Source organism: Homarus americanus, unplaced genomic scaffold, assembly GCF_018991925.1.
Source record: "Homarus americanus isolate GMGI-L3 unplaced genomic scaffold, GMGI_Hamer_2.0 scaffold48354, whole genome shotgun sequence".
In the NCBI taxonomy this organism is placed as follows: domain Eukaryota; kingdom Metazoa; phylum Arthropoda; class Malacostraca; order Decapoda; family Nephropidae; genus Homarus; species Homarus americanus.
Window position 1 is genome coordinate 1,719,486 of NW_024723833.1, and position 21,829 is coordinate 1,741,314.

At 37.2% G+C, this 21,829-nt stretch overlaps 1 protein-coding gene across 3 annotated transcripts in view; it reads left to right on the forward strand.

Moving 5' to 3' along the window:
- The window catches only part of LOC121863723, a 58,853-nt gene that overhangs the window by 14,240 nt on the left and 22,784 nt on the right, over positions 1–21,829 (forward strand). Inside the window, exons 1-8 of one of the 3 annotated variants that reach the window (XM_042362470.1) lie at positions 4,728–4,780; positions 9,225–9,504; positions 13,119–13,403; positions 13,773–14,033; positions 14,729–14,818; positions 16,793–16,950; positions 17,271–17,574; positions 21,292–21,399. In XM_042362470.1, the coding sequence (XP_042218404.1) occupies positions 9,232–9,504; positions 13,119–13,403; positions 13,773–14,033; positions 14,729–14,818; positions 16,793–16,950; positions 17,271–17,574; positions 21,292–21,399 (1,479 nt within the window). In that variant the 5' untranslated portion in view covers positions 4,728–4,780; positions 9,225–9,231. Of the gene's footprint in view, positions 1–4,727; positions 4,781–9,224; positions 9,505–13,118; positions 13,404–13,772; positions 14,034–14,728; positions 14,819–16,792; positions 16,951–17,270; positions 17,575–21,291; positions 21,400–21,829 lie in introns of those variants that run through there. The other 2 variants (XM_042362472.1, XM_042362471.1) reach the window with 2 other exon arrangements.

Genomic DNA, 21,829 nt, shown 5'->3' on the forward strand with positions numbered 1-21,829 from the left:
TTTTTTTTTCTGGCATGAAACCTTTTAACTGTTTTTTACTAACTTTAAGGTGCTGAATCCAAATCTGATCTCAGATTTGCTCCATCACGTAACGTGCCAGAATTTACTGAGCTACCAGAGATTGAGGATATAGACCGGAATTCACCTGTTTCTACTGATGAAGATGAAGAGACTGATCTTTTCAAGTCATCTGGTGAAGATTGTGAAAAGCCAACGTTGTTTACTCAGTCAGAATTGAATGATCTGGTCAGAGATCTAAATTTGCCAAAACAGTCTGCTGAATTGTTAGCTTCCAGGCTTCAAGAGAAACGACTCTTAAAACCTGGCACGAGTGTCTCCTTTTATCGCAACAGAGAAGAGCAACTGCGGAAGTACTTTCATTCATATGACCAGCTTGTTTTTTGTAATGATGTAGAAGGACTTCTTCTCTCCATGGGACTACCAGCATATGATAGTAAGGATTGGAGACTTTTTATTGACACTTCTAAAAGGAGCTTGAAATGTGTTCTTCTTCATAACGGAAACAAGTATGGTTCAATTCCAATCGGACATTCTGTACAAATTAAAGAAGAGTATGAAAACATTAAGACTGTTCTAGAGAGGTTGCAATACCATGTTCATGAATAGTTAATTTGTGTGGACTTGAAAATGGTAAACTTTCTATTGGGCCAGCAAGGAGGGTACACAAAATACCCCTGTTTTCTGTGCTACTGGGACAGCAGGGCTACAGCAGACCATTGGGTGAAAAAGAATTGGCCACCAAGAAATAGTTTGACGCCTGGTGACAAGAATATCATTAACGATCCTCTGGTTGACAGGAAAAACATTGTCCTTCCTCCTCTGCACATAAAACTTGGTATCATGAAGCAATTCGTCAAGGCTCTTGATCATAGTGGAGAGTGTTTCAGATATATATGCTCAACCTTTCCAAGTCTTAGCGACGAGAAGAAAAAGGCAGGGATTTTTGATGGACCTCAAATAAGAACACGACTCAGAGATCCACACTTCCTTGCAACAATGACTGAGGCACAGGCAAGAACTTGGAATGCTTTCTCTAATGTGGTGCGGAACTTCTTAGGGAACAAGAAAGCGGACAACTATCAAGAAATTGTGGAAGAGCTGCTCTTGAGTTTACAAGCACTTGGATGCAGAATGAGTATCAAGGTTCACTACTTACACAGTCACTTGGACGAGTTTCCAGAAAATCTGGGAGAAGTGAGCGAGGAGCAAGGGGAGCGCTTTCATCAAGACATTAAAGTAATGTAAGAACGTTACCAAGGTCGATGGGACCCGAACATGATGGCGGACTACTGCTGGAGTTTGATGAGAGACATTCCAGAAGCTGTACATAAGAGATCGGCCAAAAAGAGGAAGTTTATGTAACTGTAAGTTGATCTTAATACTTGCACTATTTCTACCGTACATTAATTGTTTTCTTTTCACCCTTCAATGTTACATTTAAATATTATATGTGCATTAACTTTCCAATTTGATATTAACAATTTTTGGTTATAGAAAAATACAAATTAAAATGCTGAAAAAATTTATGTATACATGTTTAAACCGTCAATTTTGATCCAAAAGTTTACGTTTCCCAGCAAAAGTGCAATATGGTATATCTCAAAAACCTGATGTGATAGACAAAAACCAAAGTCATATTTGGATTCTGCCCCCCAAATTTACTTAGAATCCGTTTAAAAACCTTGTGCCAGAAAAATTGTGTTGACCGGTGCTATCTACCGGAAAACAGCTACCTATAGAAAAAAGGGATTTAATTTAAAGACTCCTGAGTGACTACAATATGCGAAAAATCGAGACTTGTATGTTGGGAAAATGAGTCAACTACCCGCAGTGTTACTGAAAAATTCTGGTCGGCTTCTCCAGTTGATTCGTTATCCAACAAGTGACGACTTCTAAGCTCTTGAATATTTGTTAGGTTATCGACTGTCTTATTTGAATTCGAATTCAGTTGCACTGCTGTTACAGATCCAAGTTTTGTGCATATCACCAGTCCCCACTTGCTTGTATGTACACAGGTTATGGTACACACATCTCAAACGTGTTGTTTCCACCTTTCATTATTATAGTATTTCTACTCTTTAACGACACAGATCCTCATCTTCCGAAAATATTACAAGTGATGTGCAAAATTCCAAGAGTAGGGTGGTAAAGGTGCATTATTGCCACATACTGCATAATACGCCAATCTTTTGTCTACCCCGCGGGGAGCCCGAGACTAATAATATTTATCTGCGAAAGTGGGCAACGCATGCGCACTCGAGACAGGGGACTCATGATCTCTCATTGTAAGCTATTATGATTTAACTATCTATTGAATGTATTATTGACAAACTAGTTTCATGAGCAAAGTGACAACCCGAACAAAGTATTTTGGATAATCGGCAGAGTAAACTATTTCCACTATGTTGTACAGGACAGTACCTGAAATTAGAATCTTCGACCACACCAAACCATAATGTACGATGTTGTAAAAGTACCACGGGGAGGATCAGCCAAACATTAATTTTCTAAAGTAGACAACAAGAACCACCGAAGCTCATAATAAAAGTCGTGTGATCGCTAGTTTGTTTTGATTGGTTAGTGTCATCTGAACTATCAGTGTTTTAGAGTTCCTGTCCAACCCTTGCCCTCACCCCCTTGACTGGCAATTTAGACCTGCTTAGGTCCTAATATAACTATGTTACGTAGATCTAATGACCGGTTTCTCAAAGGTTCCTACTAAATTCTTTACCCCAAAGTGAAGACAGAAAAACAAATTTGACGCCATTCTGGTCAGTATATCCTCGTGCCGTACGGTGTCTACAATAAGCCAGTTAAATCTCCAGAGCAGCTGCTGGGGAACAAGTGGCCGAGATTTGATCTAGTTGCTAACACTTTTATGATTATACTTTTGAATCTGCCAGTGGAACACCTGAAGAGTAGGTACCCCAGCTTATTTCACTTAATGATAAAACATCCTAACGTTAACCTAATCTAACCTTTCCCCCTTTTAGTTTTATTTAAACTTGGTTTTGGAAGATGACGTTGATTTAATACAATCCAAAGACTGGCTTTTCCAGAAGTATGATGTAAACAGCGCCCATCACAGCAGTTGAAGTGCTTGGATAAAGGGTAGCCTACTTACTAAGAACTAACCTCACCAGATGAGGTTCTAATTAAAAATTATAACAGTAACACCTATAGTACACGTACTAAGATTTCCAAAACAGTATGCTGGATCCTCAGTCTAATCTTTGATTAACACAACGTTTTATTTATTTTGGGGGTAAATATTGTGTTTTTGCCTGCATTTTGTTATTATATTTTCCCTTTGATTATTCGGTAAATTCTCGTTCTTAAAAAAAGAAGACAAATATATTACAAAATTAAACAGGTAGATCTTTTTTTCATCACTCATTTAAATGAATTTTCTTGACATTTCATTCTATGTGCTATTCTTTACATTTTGCCTGGCCGTCAACCCACCTTCCTTCCCCCTTATCTTAATCACCTGTAACTTCTCGCTGAATCACTCCACCTGTAATTACAGACATATATATATAATCTGTCATAATTGCATACTCATTAGACATTGAAAAAAAAACCTGCACATGAATAACGAATAATGATATGTCCATTATTTAAAGAAACGACAGCACATTTTATATTTGACGAAGAAAAAAAAAACATCTAAAGGATTTCCAAGTTACTTCTGTATAATATACCACGACTACCCTAGATTTTAGTAAGTAATTTTTATAATTTACCGGTAATGTTTTTTCCTGTCAAAAACTTCAGAATCTTATCAAAGACAGGCCAAAATAGCCACGCCGTTATCAAGCAGTCAGTTAATCATAATATTTTGAGGTTAATTCTCAACCCATAAGTACTCATACCTTCCCGATTCTGTTCGTGCGCGCGCGTGCACACATTTTGTTTGTTTGTACACCAGCACTCGGGGCGTTACGAACTTTATCCACACCCATATGCACATGTAATAATACCCATACAGATACCTACATATATTTTGCCTTGTGGTATTTATACAACACTGAACACACCTGAGCCCTTCTGTAATTCGGTGTGACGGTTATGGTGAAGTGTGAGGGAGGTACAGTGTGTTACGTCAGAAGGAAGGGTGTGTGAGGGAGGTACAGTGTGTTATGTCAGAAGGAAGGGTGTATGGGGGAGGTATCCGATATGTTTTAGGAAAGGATGTGATCTGTAGGACTGTGGGGGGGGGGTGGATATTATGTTTTAGAAAGGACTGGTGTGATGTGTACGACTGTGTTGGGAGGGATGTATGTTGGGGCGAAGGGTATTGTGTGTTGGGGAGGGATACTCTTTGTGGGGGAAGGATGGGTGTGTGAAGTAGGGGTTTTGTGTGGGAGAGGGATGTGATCTGTAGGGAAGGGGTGTGATGTTTGGTGTGGTAAGTGTTTGAGAGGTGTGATGTGTGGGCCTTATAAATATGTGTATGGTCTGAATACGTGTGATACAGACGTGTAGGGGTGTTTTTGAAAAGATGGGCAAGCGCTGTGGGTGTATATGGGCGGGTGTGGGCGTGATGAGAACATGACGGGCGGTAGCGTAAAAGTATGGGCGGGTTGGGTGGGTGGGCGGGCGGGCGGACTGTAGAGGAGGATTGACGGCGTAGCGGCGAGGCACGGGCGGGAGGGAGGGAGGCAAGTGCAGGTTGTGTGTGTGTGCCCTGTCTGCCTCTACCACCACCACCATCACAGCACCATCACCTCCACCAACACCACCACCACCCTCCACCGTGAGTAGCCTTCACCTCTAGCACGTGTGTCCCTCGCGCCACGCTCCCGCTGTTTTCCCGGGTATCAATACGAATGTTACATATTATAGTGAAAAATAAGTGAAAAGCAAAAGGACGTAGTGATCAGCGCGAGCCCGGCTCCACCGCCTCTTATTTTGTTGCTCTTTCTAATTTTATTCTTTTGTAGGTCACAGTTAAGCTGAAATTAGTTAATATGACTTTCAGAGACTTGCTAGAAGTCGGAACCACGATAAAATATGCCGCTAAATTTGTGTAATTTGAGTTTTTCTTCATTTGACATTCTCAATTCCTATCGTCCCAGTGTCTGTTAGCTTCAGTCGGCTCGGCGGGCGATCCAATATGGCTGCCGTCCGAAGCCTTGAAAAGATGGCAGCTGGTCGACGCTTATTCTCTCTTCCTCTCTTTCGTCTTTTTGTCGGATAGCACTCCCAATTATGTTGACCAAAATATACACACAGCCATAATAGACTGGTGCAGTATAGCTTAGTGGTTTGCGTTTATCCTAGATTATTTCTTATATCTTCATTCCCTTTGTTTCGATCTGCTTGCCTCTGTACGAAATGAACGGATTTTACCTGTGTGTGTGTATTGGTGATAACTGAAAACCCGCACTACTTCCGACACACGACTCTTCTCGTAAGTTTTCATTCATACCTGCGAATACTTTGTGAAAATTGTCATTGAATTTCGTCGCGTTTTAATAGATATTGTAGTTACGTTATAAAAATTGAAATTGGTCGTTTTCCTTGTGGTGTGTTGGGAGTGGAGGAAGGAGGGGCGGGGGAGGTGTGGGGCGAGGTAGAGGGAGGGAAGGAGGGACTAGAGGACCCCCCCAAATATTCGGCGCGAGATACAGACAGACACTGCATCTCGACCCTTTACTGTGACTTAGACAAGACTTAAATATTTATGTAGTTGGACTGTAATGGAAATTAATGTCTTAATAGTACGAATTGAAGAATATTTATATACATTATAATCAACGAAATATAACCGGCATATTCACTAACTTTAAAAAAAATAAACATACTATTCTAGGTATACGGATGTTACACTTAATATTGATAGTGTCATAATGCCATTATATGTAAAGTTAATGTCATAACTTTACATATTGCACAATGTATTTAAAGGCCATTATTTTGTACTAATTCAATATATGTACTTCGATGGTTAATAGTAGCAATTTATTGATGTTTGCAGATCAAAGTCCAATTGAGAAGCTAATTAACAAAAAAAATATTTCAACATGAATGTTTGAATGAAAAATGTTTGGCGAATTTGTGATGAAGAAGAAGCCGCAGCCATGAACTGAACATACAGTCCTTGGGACAACTGGCAACGCGTCGACCTGGGACAGTAGCGACCATATTTTAAATATTGTCTAATTATTTTTATGAAGAAATTGCACACTGTTTTAAAATAAATATTTTATATGATAGCCCAGCACAGTTCCACATTTTCTGCTGGAATATGAAATTAAATTGGGTGATACGAATGGCTATATAATTCGGTAAAAGTTGTAATAAGTGCCGTCTAGCAATTAGATACTAGCCTGGGGCTGAGTGTGGCGGCCGTCTGCCTACCACACACACACGAAGCATAAGAAAACTGCTCTACACCATATGAAAATACACCGTAACTTTGCGATTTCTCATTCTCTCTTTTGACACTTCCTTTTTCAATATCTATTTTGAGATAACTCATCATATGAAGGAATAGTTGTAGATGTTAAAATACAAATCAATCACTGAACAATGGATAATGTACTTCAAATTGAAATGACAATTTTAAATTTTTGATTAAATTCATATTAATACTCCGTTTGGGCAAAGTTAAAAGTTTCGGGTGGTCGGGGGAAGTAGCCTGACGATATGCGGACGCGGTTAATAACCAAATCATCAAAATACTGCCTCTTCTGCCACCGGTTAATTTTTAAGGAATTAAAATAGTTAACATATTATATAGGTTATGAACTGCAAATTTCGTTATTGTTATAGTCACCAAGCACAATTATTGAAACTGGTGGTTAAGAGAAACCTACGGAGGAATAGAAATGCAGCAAGTGAAAATATGCTTGTCTATAGTGTCTTGACAGTCCCAGTACTGGGGCAGGTCGTCACGAACAAAGGGCCTGTTGTGCTGTGATTTTTATCCCATGAATGTACAGAAGTATAGGAGGATCTCACAAAGATCTTCACCTGATGATTAAGTACACTAACCTTACCTGGGTGGGTAGGTCAGGTCAGATAAAATTAGGTTAGCGTTTGGGTGGTAAATCTTAAGCCTTAAGGTATAAACTGGGACTTGATTTTCAGGTTGTACGTCTAAGAAGGGTAAAAAAAATATATATAGAGTATATTTTATATATATATATATATATATATATATATATATATATATATATATATATATATATATATATATATATATTGTAACAATGTTTACACTACGGCCCTTGTAACTGCAGTCATCCAAATATGCAGTAATTAACGTAGTCTAATACAGTAGTTTTCAGATCTTTTATTTTAAGTGATACTTAAAGATATAGCGTCAGTGTCACTACTTAACGTTTTACCTTGTCTGTATGTTAGCGTTTTCAGTGCCACCACATGTCTGTACATTTACTTTGGCATTTAAATTCAATTTCATACAATTTGTGATAAAAGAGCGACCGTTCCATCGAAAATATAACACCCAAGTTCGCCTGATATGAAGTGTTCCTCGTTTTTATCAAGATTGTAAACTGAAGATTAATGATACTCACTATTAACTAGGGGACGACGGACACTGACATTGTTTTCATACACAATGAGCAGCAACGTTGTAAGTACAGTGCGTTACACACACTGGTCCTTACAATTCACCTACCAAATACTGTACTATGCGATGTTTTGTTAAATGTCTTTCCTTGACTTGTAACATCCCTCTAGTTTCAACAACAACACACACACACCATTATAAATAGATACCACATTTAATGTTGACAGCTCATAACTGTCAAGCGTGCATCAAACAAATATACTTATTCATTTCTTGAAACTAATTCCATTATGTAGAACAATTCATGATCTCAGATCTGTTGTAGATGATCACATAAAGATTAGGAACCTCTACTTATAACTAAATGCGAACTTAGTGTAACCAAACCTACCCACCCCTCTTCCTTCAGCATTGGTTGTTTGTTCAGCAGGTGAAATAAGAGGGGTGCCAAATCTTCATGAGACAGACACCCTTAGTATTCAACTCGTGTAACCTAAAATTCACCACATTCGTCAACTCTCGGTAACCTAGAACTCGCGCTACTAGTGTCGTATTGCATCGGTTGTTTATTCCCAGCCAAATACTCTTATATAGTGTTTGTTCCCAGCACGATGACGTCATCTGTATTCCCTCCATTATTAACAAGAGAATAAATAGGTCTCATCTTCATTTGCTGAATCAAATTTCTAATTAAAATTACGACTCTAAAAAAAATGCTGAACTTAATCTAGGGAAGGGAAGCAGCTGTTGATGGGGAGAGGAAAGCATTGTTCTTGCGAGAAAAAAAAAAACCTTTAATTTTTATCTTACCTCAACCAGAATGTTATGTACAGTACTATACTAACAACTTCTAGTGGAGCTGGTGAATACAGGTACAGTAGTTGATGCAGGACACCGGTATCCTACTGTACAAACAATAATTGCACATCAACCGGGATTTCTTGAAGACTGATGTTTTTTATAAACATTGAGATGCGTTAGGTATACACATGGGAAATATAGAAGCATCAAGTTTCTAATTTCAACTTGGAAAACAAATCACGGGTGAACGACAATGGTAACTGCCGAAGTACTGTACAAGTACTTAGCGGACACCCGGAGCACAGTGAGTGAAATACCTGTACTGTACAGTAATAGAAAACTGAATACTGTACTTCTTTGGTGGTGCTCTCCCAAAATGTTATAAATGAGGACAAAGCCTATCTTTTCTTTTTTTTTTTACACTGGACACATCAGATGGACTACATAAGGTTTGACAAAACAAAACAAAAATGACGGATAAAAGAAAAAATAGACAAACTGATCGTGAATGCTTTAGAATGGTTAAAAAAATCTGAAACGTTGTTGGGATGGATAATTTTTTATGTTTTAATTATCAGATTAAATAATCAAATACTGTACAGTACTGTACTTACCCGTAACTCAAGGAACAAACTCCAGGCTAAAGTAAGCACAATGGTCCATATCCTGATGTATTGGTGAAAGATGGATCATATAGTGTTACAGCTGCTGTAAACCAATGTGGCTAATTTTAGGACAACAGGCTGACATTGATCGTTAATATGAAATTGGTTAACTGCTAACTTTAGAGTATGTAAATCATGTAAACAAAAATGTCGGGAACTAATACTGTATTTATATATGGCATTTATCATTTCAGAGGCAGAATGTCTTCAGGTGGTGAGCCACCCACATCCCAGGCATTTACGCCTTTTTGGATTGCTGGGCCAGGCTCTCCATCCACACCTGTGGTCGGAAACCCAGTGGCCAATCCTGTTCCCAGTAGTGACTTGGGAACACTGGGGGCTGCAGGAGTAGCTAGCACAGTGCCACCAACTATGTCACAAGATATCACCACTATGGCCAATGCTGTTCCTCATGATGACTTCACAAATGGTCTCCCAGAGACACAGCCACCACAACAGCCTCAACAACCAGGGGTTTGTATCTCCCTAGACATGATCTGTGGTCATCAGAATTTAAGAGATTATTCAAATATACAGTACAGTACTGTACTTGGTATACAAATTCAAGTTTAGTCGGGTAAAGAGGAAAGGCACTACTGAATAATTTCTGTATACTGTAATGACAAAAAGCTTATCAAACTAAAGAATAATACCTTTATTGCACAATAGCCGAACCCACACGGGGTAATAATATACTGGACTTAGTTCTGTCGAACAGAGAAAACCTAATTAGCAATGTCGAGGTAGGGGAACGAACTTGCAAACAGCGATCACAAATAAATTCGATTCCAGTTAGATTTTCAGGGCAGACGTAAGGAAAATTCCACTAAAGTACCAGATTTCAGAAGGGCAAACTTTGACAGTTTAAAGAGGCAGCTGAGAGAGGGGGTGTCGCGCTTAGCTGTGAACCTGACAGATGACACCGACCTGATAACGAGATCTGAGATTGCCGAGTTCCACGACAATTTAAATAGTGAGTTACTTAATGCACAAAGGCAGAACATACCATACAAAAAACTCAGATCAGACAACAATGACCCTAAATGGATAAATAATTATTTAAAGAACATCATTGGCCAAAGGAAGGCTATAGGTAGAAGGATAAATCGTGGCGAAATTCACCTCCGGGACTATTATAGGGTATTGGCGAGTAGGGTTAAAACCGAGATAAGGAAAGCAAAGAGGAATAATGAGGTAAGGATAGCAAGGGAGGCGAAGACAAACCCCAAAGGATTCTACCAAATGTATCAAACTAAAACACGAGAAAAGATTGGACCAATACGGTCAGACTTCGGCGAGCTCACTGATAACAACAGAGAAATGAGCAATAATTTGAATAATTATTTTTCAACAGTTTTCACCACCGAAAATTTAAACATGATACCCGAGGCACCGACTCTATTCAGAGATAGTGAAGAAAACAAATTAAGTGAGATAGTAGTGACTAGTAACGATGTTAGTAAGCAAATAGACAAACTAAAGTCTAATAAGTCACCTGGTCCCGATGAGATATTTGCCAGAGTATTAAAGGAATGTAAGGAAGAGCTTAGTATGCCCTTAGCAAAGTTGTTTAACATGTCATTAAAAACAGGTGTAGTACCAGAATCCTGGAGGATAGCGAATGTAATACCGATTTTCAAGAAGGGGGATAGATCACTATCCTCTAACTACCGCCCAATCAGTCTAACATCAATAGTAGGCAAATTACTGGAAGCAATCATTTCAAACTCTATTCGAAATCACCTGGAGAAGCACCGATTGATCAATGATTCCCAGCATGGCTTCACAAGCGGACGTTCTTGTCTAACTAATCTATTAACATTCTTTTCATCAGTTTTCGAATCGGTGGACGAGGGGCACAATTATGATGTGGTATATCTCGACTTTAGCAAAGCCTTCGACAGAGTCCCCCACGAAAGACTAATTAGAATGGTAGAAGCTCATGGCATCAAAGGTGACATCCTTAAATGGATTAGGGCGTGGTTACAGGACAGGAAACAGCGAGTGAGCATTAACGACACTAAGTCCCATTGGAGCAACTTCACAAGTGGAGTTCCCCAAGGCTCAGTACTTGGACCATTATTATTTATTATATACATAAACGACATAGATATCGGCATTGACAGCGACATAAGTAAATTTGCTGATGACACTAAAATAGGACGTGTTATCAAATCTGACGAGGACTCGGCAAAACTACAGGAAGATCTAAACAAATTTTTCGAATGGTCTGAAAAATGGCAGATGAAATTCAACGTCGACAAATGTAAAGTACTCAGTATAGGAGATGTAAACAGGGAAACCAGATACCAGATGAACAACGATGCCATAGAGAAATCCGACTGCGAGAGAGATTTAGGAGTAATGATAAGTAGGAACCTTAAGCCAAGTAAACAATGTGTTTTTGCTCGTAACAAGGCTAATAAAGTACTTGGGTTCATACAAAGGAGTGTTAGTTACAAGACTAGCGAGGTCATCCTAAAACTGTATCTTGCTCTTGTGAGACCACACCTGGATTACGCAGTTCAGTTCTGGTCACCGTATTACAGAATGGATATAGAATCCTTGGAAAGAATTCAGAGGAGAATGACAAGACTAATCCCGGCATTAGGAACCTTGAGTATAGAGACAGGTTAAAGCATCTTAATTTGCACTCCCTTGAGAGACGTAGAGCGAGGGGCGACCTGATAGAGGTGTATAAGTGGAAGGCAGGGCTAAACAAAGGGGACATTACAAAGGTACTCAAACTATCCAACCAGGAGCGAACTCGTAGCAATGGTTTTAAATTAGACAAATTTAGATTTAGGCGTGAAATAGGTAAACACTGCAGTTTCCTCCATTCTTATGTTCTTATGTTCTAATAGGTAGTGTATCTCACAAAATCAACTTTTCTAAAATAAAATACTTTATAGTACTGTTTGTTTAACTTTAGAACTTAGTAGGCATTCTAGTAAGAATTAAATACTGTATTGTATAAATCAGTCATCATATTGAATAGAAAAATAAAGCATCAGTTGAGCAGAATTTGTGTTAGAACTGACAGTAGAATGAGTAACTGTTGCAAGTATTGAGATAGAATACAGTAACGGTGTTTTATGTTGCAATGGTTTGAGTCCTGGTATGATGCTTTATGTGGAGATATTGAGTGATTTGAAGATAGCAGTGGAATTTGCAAAAGATCTTAGCTCAATGAGAAGAGAATCTGAGTGAGTAAAAATAAACTATTATAGGGGCAATTTCAACATTTTGGGTAAATTTCAGAGATGGTAATTAGTTTAACCTTTGGTTGAATAAACAATGGCTGAAAATGCTGAAAGTGGGTTGGTCTCATAGGCATGAATGTCCACTAGGGACAGAGTGGATGCAACACACATTATATGAAGTCTTCTTTACCTAAGTAGACAGTGGCCAGCACTGCACTTGATAACCATCACTTCAACTTGTAAAGTCAAGCACCAATGTACAGCTGTGTGACCTGAAGGTGGTCAAATATAGTAACCTTGTGTTTACTTAGCTGCTGCTACCCATACAAAAATTGAACACTGTGTATGTATTCGTTGGTGAATAATGCATGAGAATACAGTATTGCAAGAGCTGTGTTTACCACATGTATAGTGAAGTGGAAATTGTGATATCAGATAGCTAAAATTAAGCACAAGGAAGAGCTTAAAAGAGAGCCATCAGATGTACTGTATATGGTTAGGTTTGTAAAAATGGGTGACACAGCTTCTCTTCTGAGTTGAAGAGAAGGATAGAAATAGTGTACTGTGTACAGACAGGATTAAGGAAACTAGAGGAAGGTACTTTGCAAAAGTTATTGTACTGTACTCTGAAAGGATTACTGTACCTGATAAATGAAGGAATATGTGAAGAGAATGCATGTAGAGAAAATGGCTGAAAAAATTCTTCATGTGGGTAAGTGAGAGTAGGTATACTGTACCATTATGTAAAAGGACTCCATAAAAAGGAATGACAGAAATAGGGTAATGAATGTGATGCAAAAGAAAAGATTTGGATGAACCACCATTCCTCCAATATTAGGAGGACGGTTTTTCTATATGGTTACTCATATTATTGAATTTTCACAGCCTCCAGAACCTCAAACTCTAGTTGAAGCAGCACCACAACCAGAACCCACCCTAGAAGCTGCCCAGGTGCAGTCTACCCCCACTGAAGTTACAGTAGATGGCAACACTCAAGCATGTTCTAGTGGTGCGCCAACTAAGTTCTTCCACACTAATGTTGAGGAGGAAGAGGAGAGTATCTTGGAAAAACAGAAGAAGAAGAACAAAGTGCAACGAAGAAGACTTTCACCATCCCATAGAGAAATGATTATTGATCTTGTATTCAATGAGAAGAAAACATCCAGAGAGGTTGGTAAAGGGTTGAATACTTGAATTTTTTAAAATGAGCTTTTAGTCTTTAATTGAAGGATGATAATGCCATTTCCATACTTTGTGTTTAGTCTGATGTGTATGAAAGTTTTTATTTTGTATACTTTTGATTTTTATTGCAAAAGTATTTGTATAATGTTACAATGGAATCGATAAATTTTACTTACACAGACTTTGTAACTGTCTTTGTTTGGTTCTTCATACCGCTACTATCTAACTCCTATTAATTTTTCTTGGGGAAATTAGAAGAAGGGAAATGGGTACTGTACAGTACTGTATTTAGAAAATGTAGCTTGGTAACTGAAATACTGTGGTTACAGTACAATACTTTACTTTCCAATATTTTAGGTTGCACGGTACATGGGATTGCCACAGTCAACAGTTATGTCCGTTGTACAAGTTTTTAAGAAGGAACATCGCATACACAAGAAGACAGCTACGGGTCGTAAGCGTCGCCTCACAACTGCCCAAGAGTTCCAGCTATTTGAAATGTCACAAGAAAGAGAGAACATATCAGTCGATGAAATCCGTACACGCTTCCTACAATTATTCCCAGAATTTGGCCATATATCAAAAACTACCATCTACAGAACATTAGAAAGAGGAAAGGTATGTTGCAGAGATTGTGAAATTTATAGTCTCTTAAAGGAGAGGTGATGAGTAAAGGGTATTGGATGGTACTTAAATGCTCTCATGAAGTTGTGTGAGCATGGAAGGAAGTTAACATAATAAATAGACTTCATAGAAGCACAAGGATGTCAAATAGTACCACACTTTGTTGTTTTCATGAATTACTGTGGAATATCTTATTTACTAGAACTTCCTTTAATCATTTTGATTATATATGTTATTTTTTCACAAAGAGTATACAGTACAAGTACTTAATACACACCTCTTCAAAATAACCTCTGTCATAGATAAATTATACATCCTAAATTTTCCTTATCTCTGAACTCAGAATTTGAACAAAACCATTTCATATCACTGATCAATACTGTTAGTACAATTTATATTGTATGGTCATAATATGACGGCTTTGATGTCTATTATAATAATAATAATAATATAAATAAGTAATATAATAATAATAATAATAATAATCAAATACCTTAAGGACTTCACGTGTTTATGAACAGAACTCTGTATAGTACAGTAGTCATTTTCTCTTAGTAGTAGAATAGATAAGTAAGAAAACATGAACTTGACCTAAGAACTGTTGTAATCACTGTAAATGTAATTAGTCCAACAACTTGTCTTGCAGCATTCTATATTTTACATTTTTTATTTTGCATTTATAATTTCAGAAAGGGTTAATAGGTATGGATCCTCCTCCTGAGCGTTATTTAGAACCAATTGAGCGTTACTGGGGACCCAAGAAAAGGGGAAGACCCAAAGTAAGTGTTTCTCTGTGGTTTACTTATTAAGGAGTTTCAATCCATAATTACATAATTACAAAATTGATTTGGTGTCTTCCTCATATAGTATTCTGAATTAATTACTGGATCTGGGACAAAGATCATTGAAGGTCATTATGATAAAGTTCTGTGATCTTAATGAGGCCATTAATTCTTATGGTGCTATTAAATTATGTTTGTATGACATAAGGAATATTATGTAAGCTTTACAGTCACAGTTTTCTGTTTTATATGGTGTAGATTTTATTACATCTCATGTCTTAGATTCTTATGAAGTACTGTATGGCAGTTTTCTCCCATTTTATTGACATTAATGTATATACCTATGAGGTATACAGTTAAATTTGCTTAGGTTACGGTAACCTAAGCAAATTTGACTTTTCGTAATGACATGAGCGATAAATAAAAATCCTCAATGTTAGATATTATTTTTACCCTATCATGCTTTACCGACACTCCAAGTGTAGGTACTGTACTTCTTCCCCTTGCATCTAGATTCCGTACATCACTGTCAAATAATAATGTCAGTTCAGTAATTGCCTGAACTTTGTAAACCCCTACATTTGCTTCCTTTGACTCCATTTGCTCTCCGTATGTTTCTTAATGCACCGATTACAGTACAATACTTTCATTCCTTCTGTTGCTCTATGATTCAGTTAGTCACCTACAGGTCCATTATTTAAACACATCCACATTTTGTTATCTGAATCACTTCGCTTCTTCCATTCCACCTCCTGGTATTTACAGTATGTCTTCCTGTATTCCTTCTCTATGTACTTCCCCTCCAAAAAAAAAAATAATAATAATAATACAGTATTTACTTTCTCTTAATAAACTCTCTTCCAAACTCACTCACCAACATTTGTAACTTTGCTTTATGAGTTACCTACTGGGGGAGTATTAGCTTGGAAAAAACAACTGATTCATCTCTCATTTACCAGTTGTATTTTCATTGACCAAATTTGCAATGTAAAGGATACTACCTTCCAGTATGTGGCTCTGTCCTTAAAGGGTTACCAAAGAAGTTATGAGTGCATTTTGACAATGTAACAAAGCAGTTCTTATTACCATGCTCTTCATTAGTTATAGCAGCCAAAAACTATTGTGACAATACTGTAATTACTATTCTTATCTTAGTGCAATAAAAAAAAAATATTATTGAAAATAATGTAATTATTCATATGATAGGCAGGTAATCTTTGATTACCTCAGGGATTTGTGACTGAATTGCCAGTTCGGAGGGTGCTTCGAAATTCCATACCAGTATAATAATATCCAGTTGCCTGTGCAAAACTTGTTTGGTGGTAGGAAGGGCATCTAGTGTAAACCTTTCTTAAATTTTGCCTGATAGCAACTGGGCCACCTTACCATTAGGTAATCATGGCTAACCCATGTAATGTGGAAAATTTCCACAAAATGGTGATATATGATATGAGGAAGACTTGTGAATCCTTTATACATTACCATAAGTTTCCCCCCTATAAAGAAAACCACCATTATAGTTCAGTTGTAAAGTAACTGCAATATTGTACTAACTGTTAAAAGTTTAATTATGTCTAGGTGGCTTATAAGTTTTGAGTCTGAATCACTGCAAGAAACCAGAGCCTTGTCAGTTCTCCCTATTTAGTTTGGAATATGGAATTATTAGGTGATCCCTGCTCATAATATACAGTTCCTGTGGAGGCCATTGGCTAGTGTTCAAATGGTGACATGAGGTAGAGGATAAGGCTTGTGATATATTACTGAAATAATCATAATACTGTACTGTAGTGTACTTCAGATGATCTATGTAATATTTTTCATATAAGTACAGTAGGGTATTAGCATATACCCCCCTGTACAGTATAAACTGTACACTAAGTTAGAAGCAAAAATGTCTTCAAAAAATGTTACAGTAACAAGTGTGCCATGTTTTATACAGTATAGGTATTATTATGGAAACCTTTCTTCCAGAAGACAGGGACAGGTTTAGAGACATCAGCCAATCACAGCTTACTTGAGCCAAGTGTTAGTATAATGGAAGAGACGGGACCTATAGACACTACGTCAGATAAAGATATCAGTAGACAAAGACGGTCTCTCTCCATTGCTGAAAGAGAGATGATTATCAGGTAGGATATGGATTGAGTATTTTTGTGCATGGTTTCATGAATTTATATTGTGTGTGCAAAAACATTTTCCAGTTTGCTGCCATTCATTATCTCTTACTATATTACCAGATGTGTTCAGTGATGTTTCCCTTCCACATAAGGGCCCCAAGATTTCCCTCTGGTTAATATATGTTGCTTCATACAACTTAGTGTCACACATCAGTACAGTACTGTAGTATGTTCATCCCCAAAACCAGTGAATTATAGATTATAGAACAGAGTGGAATACAGTCCTGTACTGTAAATTAAAATGTTGTATAATGCCTTTTCTCTTCTCACAGTCTTTTCTTCAATGAAAATAGAACAATTAGAGAAGTAGCAGACTTCATGCACTTGGCTAAATCAACAGTATCATCAGTTGTACAGGTGTTCAAAAAAGAACATCGAATTCAACGAAAAACCTCAACGGGTCGAAAGAAAAAGTTATCAGATGAACACGAACAAATGATAATGGATATTCTCTCACACAAAGAAGATATCACAATAGAAGAGACAAGAAATAGATTCCTCTCACTTAATCCTGAAGTTCCTAATATCAGCAAAAGTACAATATATAGAATAATGGAAAACTGTCAGTCTAAATTGGTAAGTAATAAAGTTTTTACCAATAGACAGATGCTAGAATTATTTACTGTAAAAAGGAAAGGGTAGAAAATTTTTTTGAGAAGAAAAAGGAAAAAATACGGAATATCATTTAAAGTGAACCATATGATCAACTGTTAGACTGCATGAGGTACAGTTGACATCATTGGAAGTTTCCTTACTTTCTATGAAGCCAACTGTACATTTCTAGTTTAGGTTGGATTAAGTTAAGGTAGTTTAGATTTGGTTAAATTAAGTTGGATTAGTTTAGGAATTTATTTTTTTTGACTAATTGATTTTCTCATAAGGATTAATGCAATCGTGTTGACCCATTCAGGTAAAAGTGCATTATAGTTAACAACACAGCTACAAAGATAACAGATGGATCGATACATGTACCTGTACATTTCTGTATATACGTACAGGTACTCCTCGACTTACGACCACCCAGACATACGACCGCCCCAGTCGTACCAAATTTGTTTTCAAATTACGTATTTTCGAGTCCCGACGTTAGCGAGTGCGCTGTCAACTGACAAAATTTTCGTTTGTAATTCCATTTAAAATGGCTGTCAAGCTTAAAAGTGAAAGTTTCGTGGTGATGCGAAGAAAAAGAGACACCCATTTTAGATTTTCTATGTATTATTTTTGCATTTTTGACTTATGGCCAATACAGTGACCCCTCGGTTAACGAACTCAATCCGTTCCAGAAGGTCGTTCGTCAACCAAAAAGTTCGTTAACCGAAACCATTGTTTCAATGGGTTTTTGGGTAATTGGTTCCAGCTCACCGAAAATTTCCTAAATTCAACAAAAATGGTAGAAAAGTTCACTTACTTTGAGGTGTGTATGTAGAAGGCTCCTGGATGATGATGATGATGATGATGGGATTTAGAATGGGGGTGGAGGAGAAGGAAGAAGAGAAGGCATTGGGGTGGAAGAGAAGTCACCCCATGGTGCCATTTCACCCATAAAATTTTAGCTCTCTTGGTGAAATTCAAGATTATTTTCTTTAAATCAACACTGCACTGCATTATATATTGTCAATATGTAAAATATATTTCAAAATGACCAATAATTTGCTTGGAAACAGAGAAAAAAGCGTTTAGTTGAAGAGAGTCTCAAGCAAGATGTTACCTCCAGTGAAAACAGAGAGAGACTAACGCCTGTTTGCTGTGTTAAGAGGCTGGATGCCGCGCATTAAACTAGTCACTTTACCTTCAATTATGTTCAATAATTGTTAAAATGACTAAAAAATTGAATATTAAACTTTTAAAATTATTGAATAGTATAAACTTGATATTTACTAAAGTAGTAAGGAATTTAAGCCCTAGAACCGATTAATGTATTGGCGGACTGATACTAAAGCTGGTTGCCCGGTCAGTGCAAGCGAAAACATGTTGAGGTCGGTTCGTAAGAAATTCGTTAACCAAATTTTTGTTCGTTAACCGAATTGAAGATCCTTATGGAAGGCAGTTCGTTAACCGAAATTTCGTTAACCGAGGCGTTTGTTAAACGACGGGTCACTGTATATATATATATATATATATATATATATATATATATATATATATATATATATATATATATATATATATATATATATATATATATATATATATATACACCTAGACCCCGACTTACGACGGGGTTAGGGACCCAAATCCAGGTCGTAAGTCCGACATGGTCGTAAGTCCGACATAGATAAAAAAAAAATTTTTTTTAATAAAAAATCTACAATGAAATACAGTACAGTAAAAGTAATGAATAATGATGAATTGATACAGTACAGTGAAAGTAATAAATAATAAGGAATGGATACAGTGTGACTGAGCACTTAACCTTTAATGTAGTCAGCTGAATGCACATGGGGCCCCCATAATTTTCTAATTATACATGGAGACTACATTAACTGGAAACGTTTCGGTATAGAAAATGCGTGTGTCATTTAAAAAAAAATTTTTTATCTATATCTGAGGCGGTCGTAAGTCCCGACGGTCGTAAGTCCACGTAGTCGTAAGTCGGGGTCTAGGTGTATATATATATATATATATATATATATATATATATATATATATATATATATATATATATATATATATATATATATATATATATATATATATATATATATATATATATATATCATTAGCCCAATAAAGCAAGAGGACTTCTACATATAATCAACACCTCACCCCACCAGGATTCGAACCCACGATCTTATAACTGTGACCGGGGAACGTTACCTCTGGGCCCCACCAGGACACTAAAAGCAGTCCTAGACTCTCTTATATTTCACCCGTGCCGCTTAGGTGATCAGAGTAATGTTTTACCAAATCTGGCTTCGAAACACGAGGAGCCTGGTGGGGTGAGGTGTTGATTTTATATATATTTTATATGTACAGTTGTACCCCGCTTTACACGGTCAATTGAACCCACAGGGTACCGCGTTAAGTGAACAACAGAACATATGGGATTAATTCCAATAGAGACTGGCCCGACCCCCAAACTCCACTTTTTGACGACACACAACTATGTTGTAGTAAAAATGTTATCTTAACTTTATGATGGTATGCACACACAATTAATAATTAAGAGAAATATCAATAATATTAGGTTTTTTAACACTTACATTAGTAGAAAAGATGGCTGGGCAGAGGGCAGATTATTGGCCCTCACCTGTATCACTTGTATCAATTGTATCACTATCCACCACAGAGGCTTGCAGGGCCTCTTTGTCAAACCCCTCAAAGTCCATATAAGTCCATATGCTCACTATAATTATCACTATCACTGACTTGGGCCGGCTGTGGTGGGTGGCGGGTGAAGAACTCGGTAATGTTTTGATGACTGGGCGACCTTGTGCGCATCGTGCCCGCGCCGCTTCCTGCGTATATGAGTAGATGAACCGCGTTAAGTGAAAGTTCGGTTCTGGCGAGGCACCGCGTATATGAGAAATCGCGTTAAGTGAAACCGCGTAAAGCGGGGTAATACTGTATATATATATTGTGATAAAGTTGAATTTTTAATATTGTTTTTATAATTACTCTATATAATGTAGAACTGCTTAAAGGGATTGCACAAGATAATGATATACATGGTATTTTTGTTACAAAATATATGGATTAATAATCATCTCTGTAACTTATAACACGTGAATATAGTACAGTACAGTATTGTATTTGTATGACACAAAATACACAGATGCGTGTTCATTTCCACATCTCTAAATGGCATTTAGAGATGTGGAAATGCATGAATAGATTGATATCTCTGCAACTCAAAAAACCAAAACATGGATAGATAATCATCAGAACAAAATATAGGACTTGTTGAACAATCTTCATGATTCATTACAGATGGATAGCTGGATATCTCCTGAACATAGGCTTAAGTAGGTCGATAGACTTCTCTGTGATACAGGATAGATAACCATTTTTATGACATAAGATAATGGATAGATATTTATATCCTTTACACATGACAGGTGAATAAATGGATAATCCCATGTTAGAAATTAGGTAAGTAGATAGACATCTCTATCACAAAATAGGTGTGGACATGTCAGTGATTTTCAGCATACAGGTTAGTGAGACATGCACAGTGCAGTACACACCACACACAAGAAAAGAGAATATCTAAAGTGTAAGAGATCAAGAATCAACAGCTAATTCAATCTCTGTGGTTGTGAATAATTTCTGACTTGGGTTTTGCATTTGCAGAGAGCCAGATCTGATATGGAAGTGTTTGTTGGTACTTTCGTCCACTCAACGGAGGACAGTCCTATGGTTGTTCTTACCGACATGGTGATGGGGGTTCTCAACACCAAGGTAGGCTGCTGAGAGTGGAAGGTATTCCCTTTAACTTTGTCCTACAACATACTGTATAGCCTTGCTCTCTTTTATCACACACTAATTTCTGGGCAATACCTCAGCAATACTTCACCTGATGTACTTCAAATTTGTATCACACATGTCTTATCATTGTTCACTGAACTGCTATATTTAGAGATAATGTAAATTTGACTACTGTAATGGTACTAAAGATCATTGGCTATAACTTTAATATATTAAAGACCATTGGATATTACATTTCTTGATCATCATACATTAAGAGAAAATGTACAGTGAGATAATGAAGTATCTTCCTGGCTTTGGCCAAAGTATAATGAAACCTGGCTACCCAACACTGTGAATGGTGTCATTGGCGATCACTTTCCAAGGTTCCACAGGCCTGCCAACTTTATGGGCTCCACACATG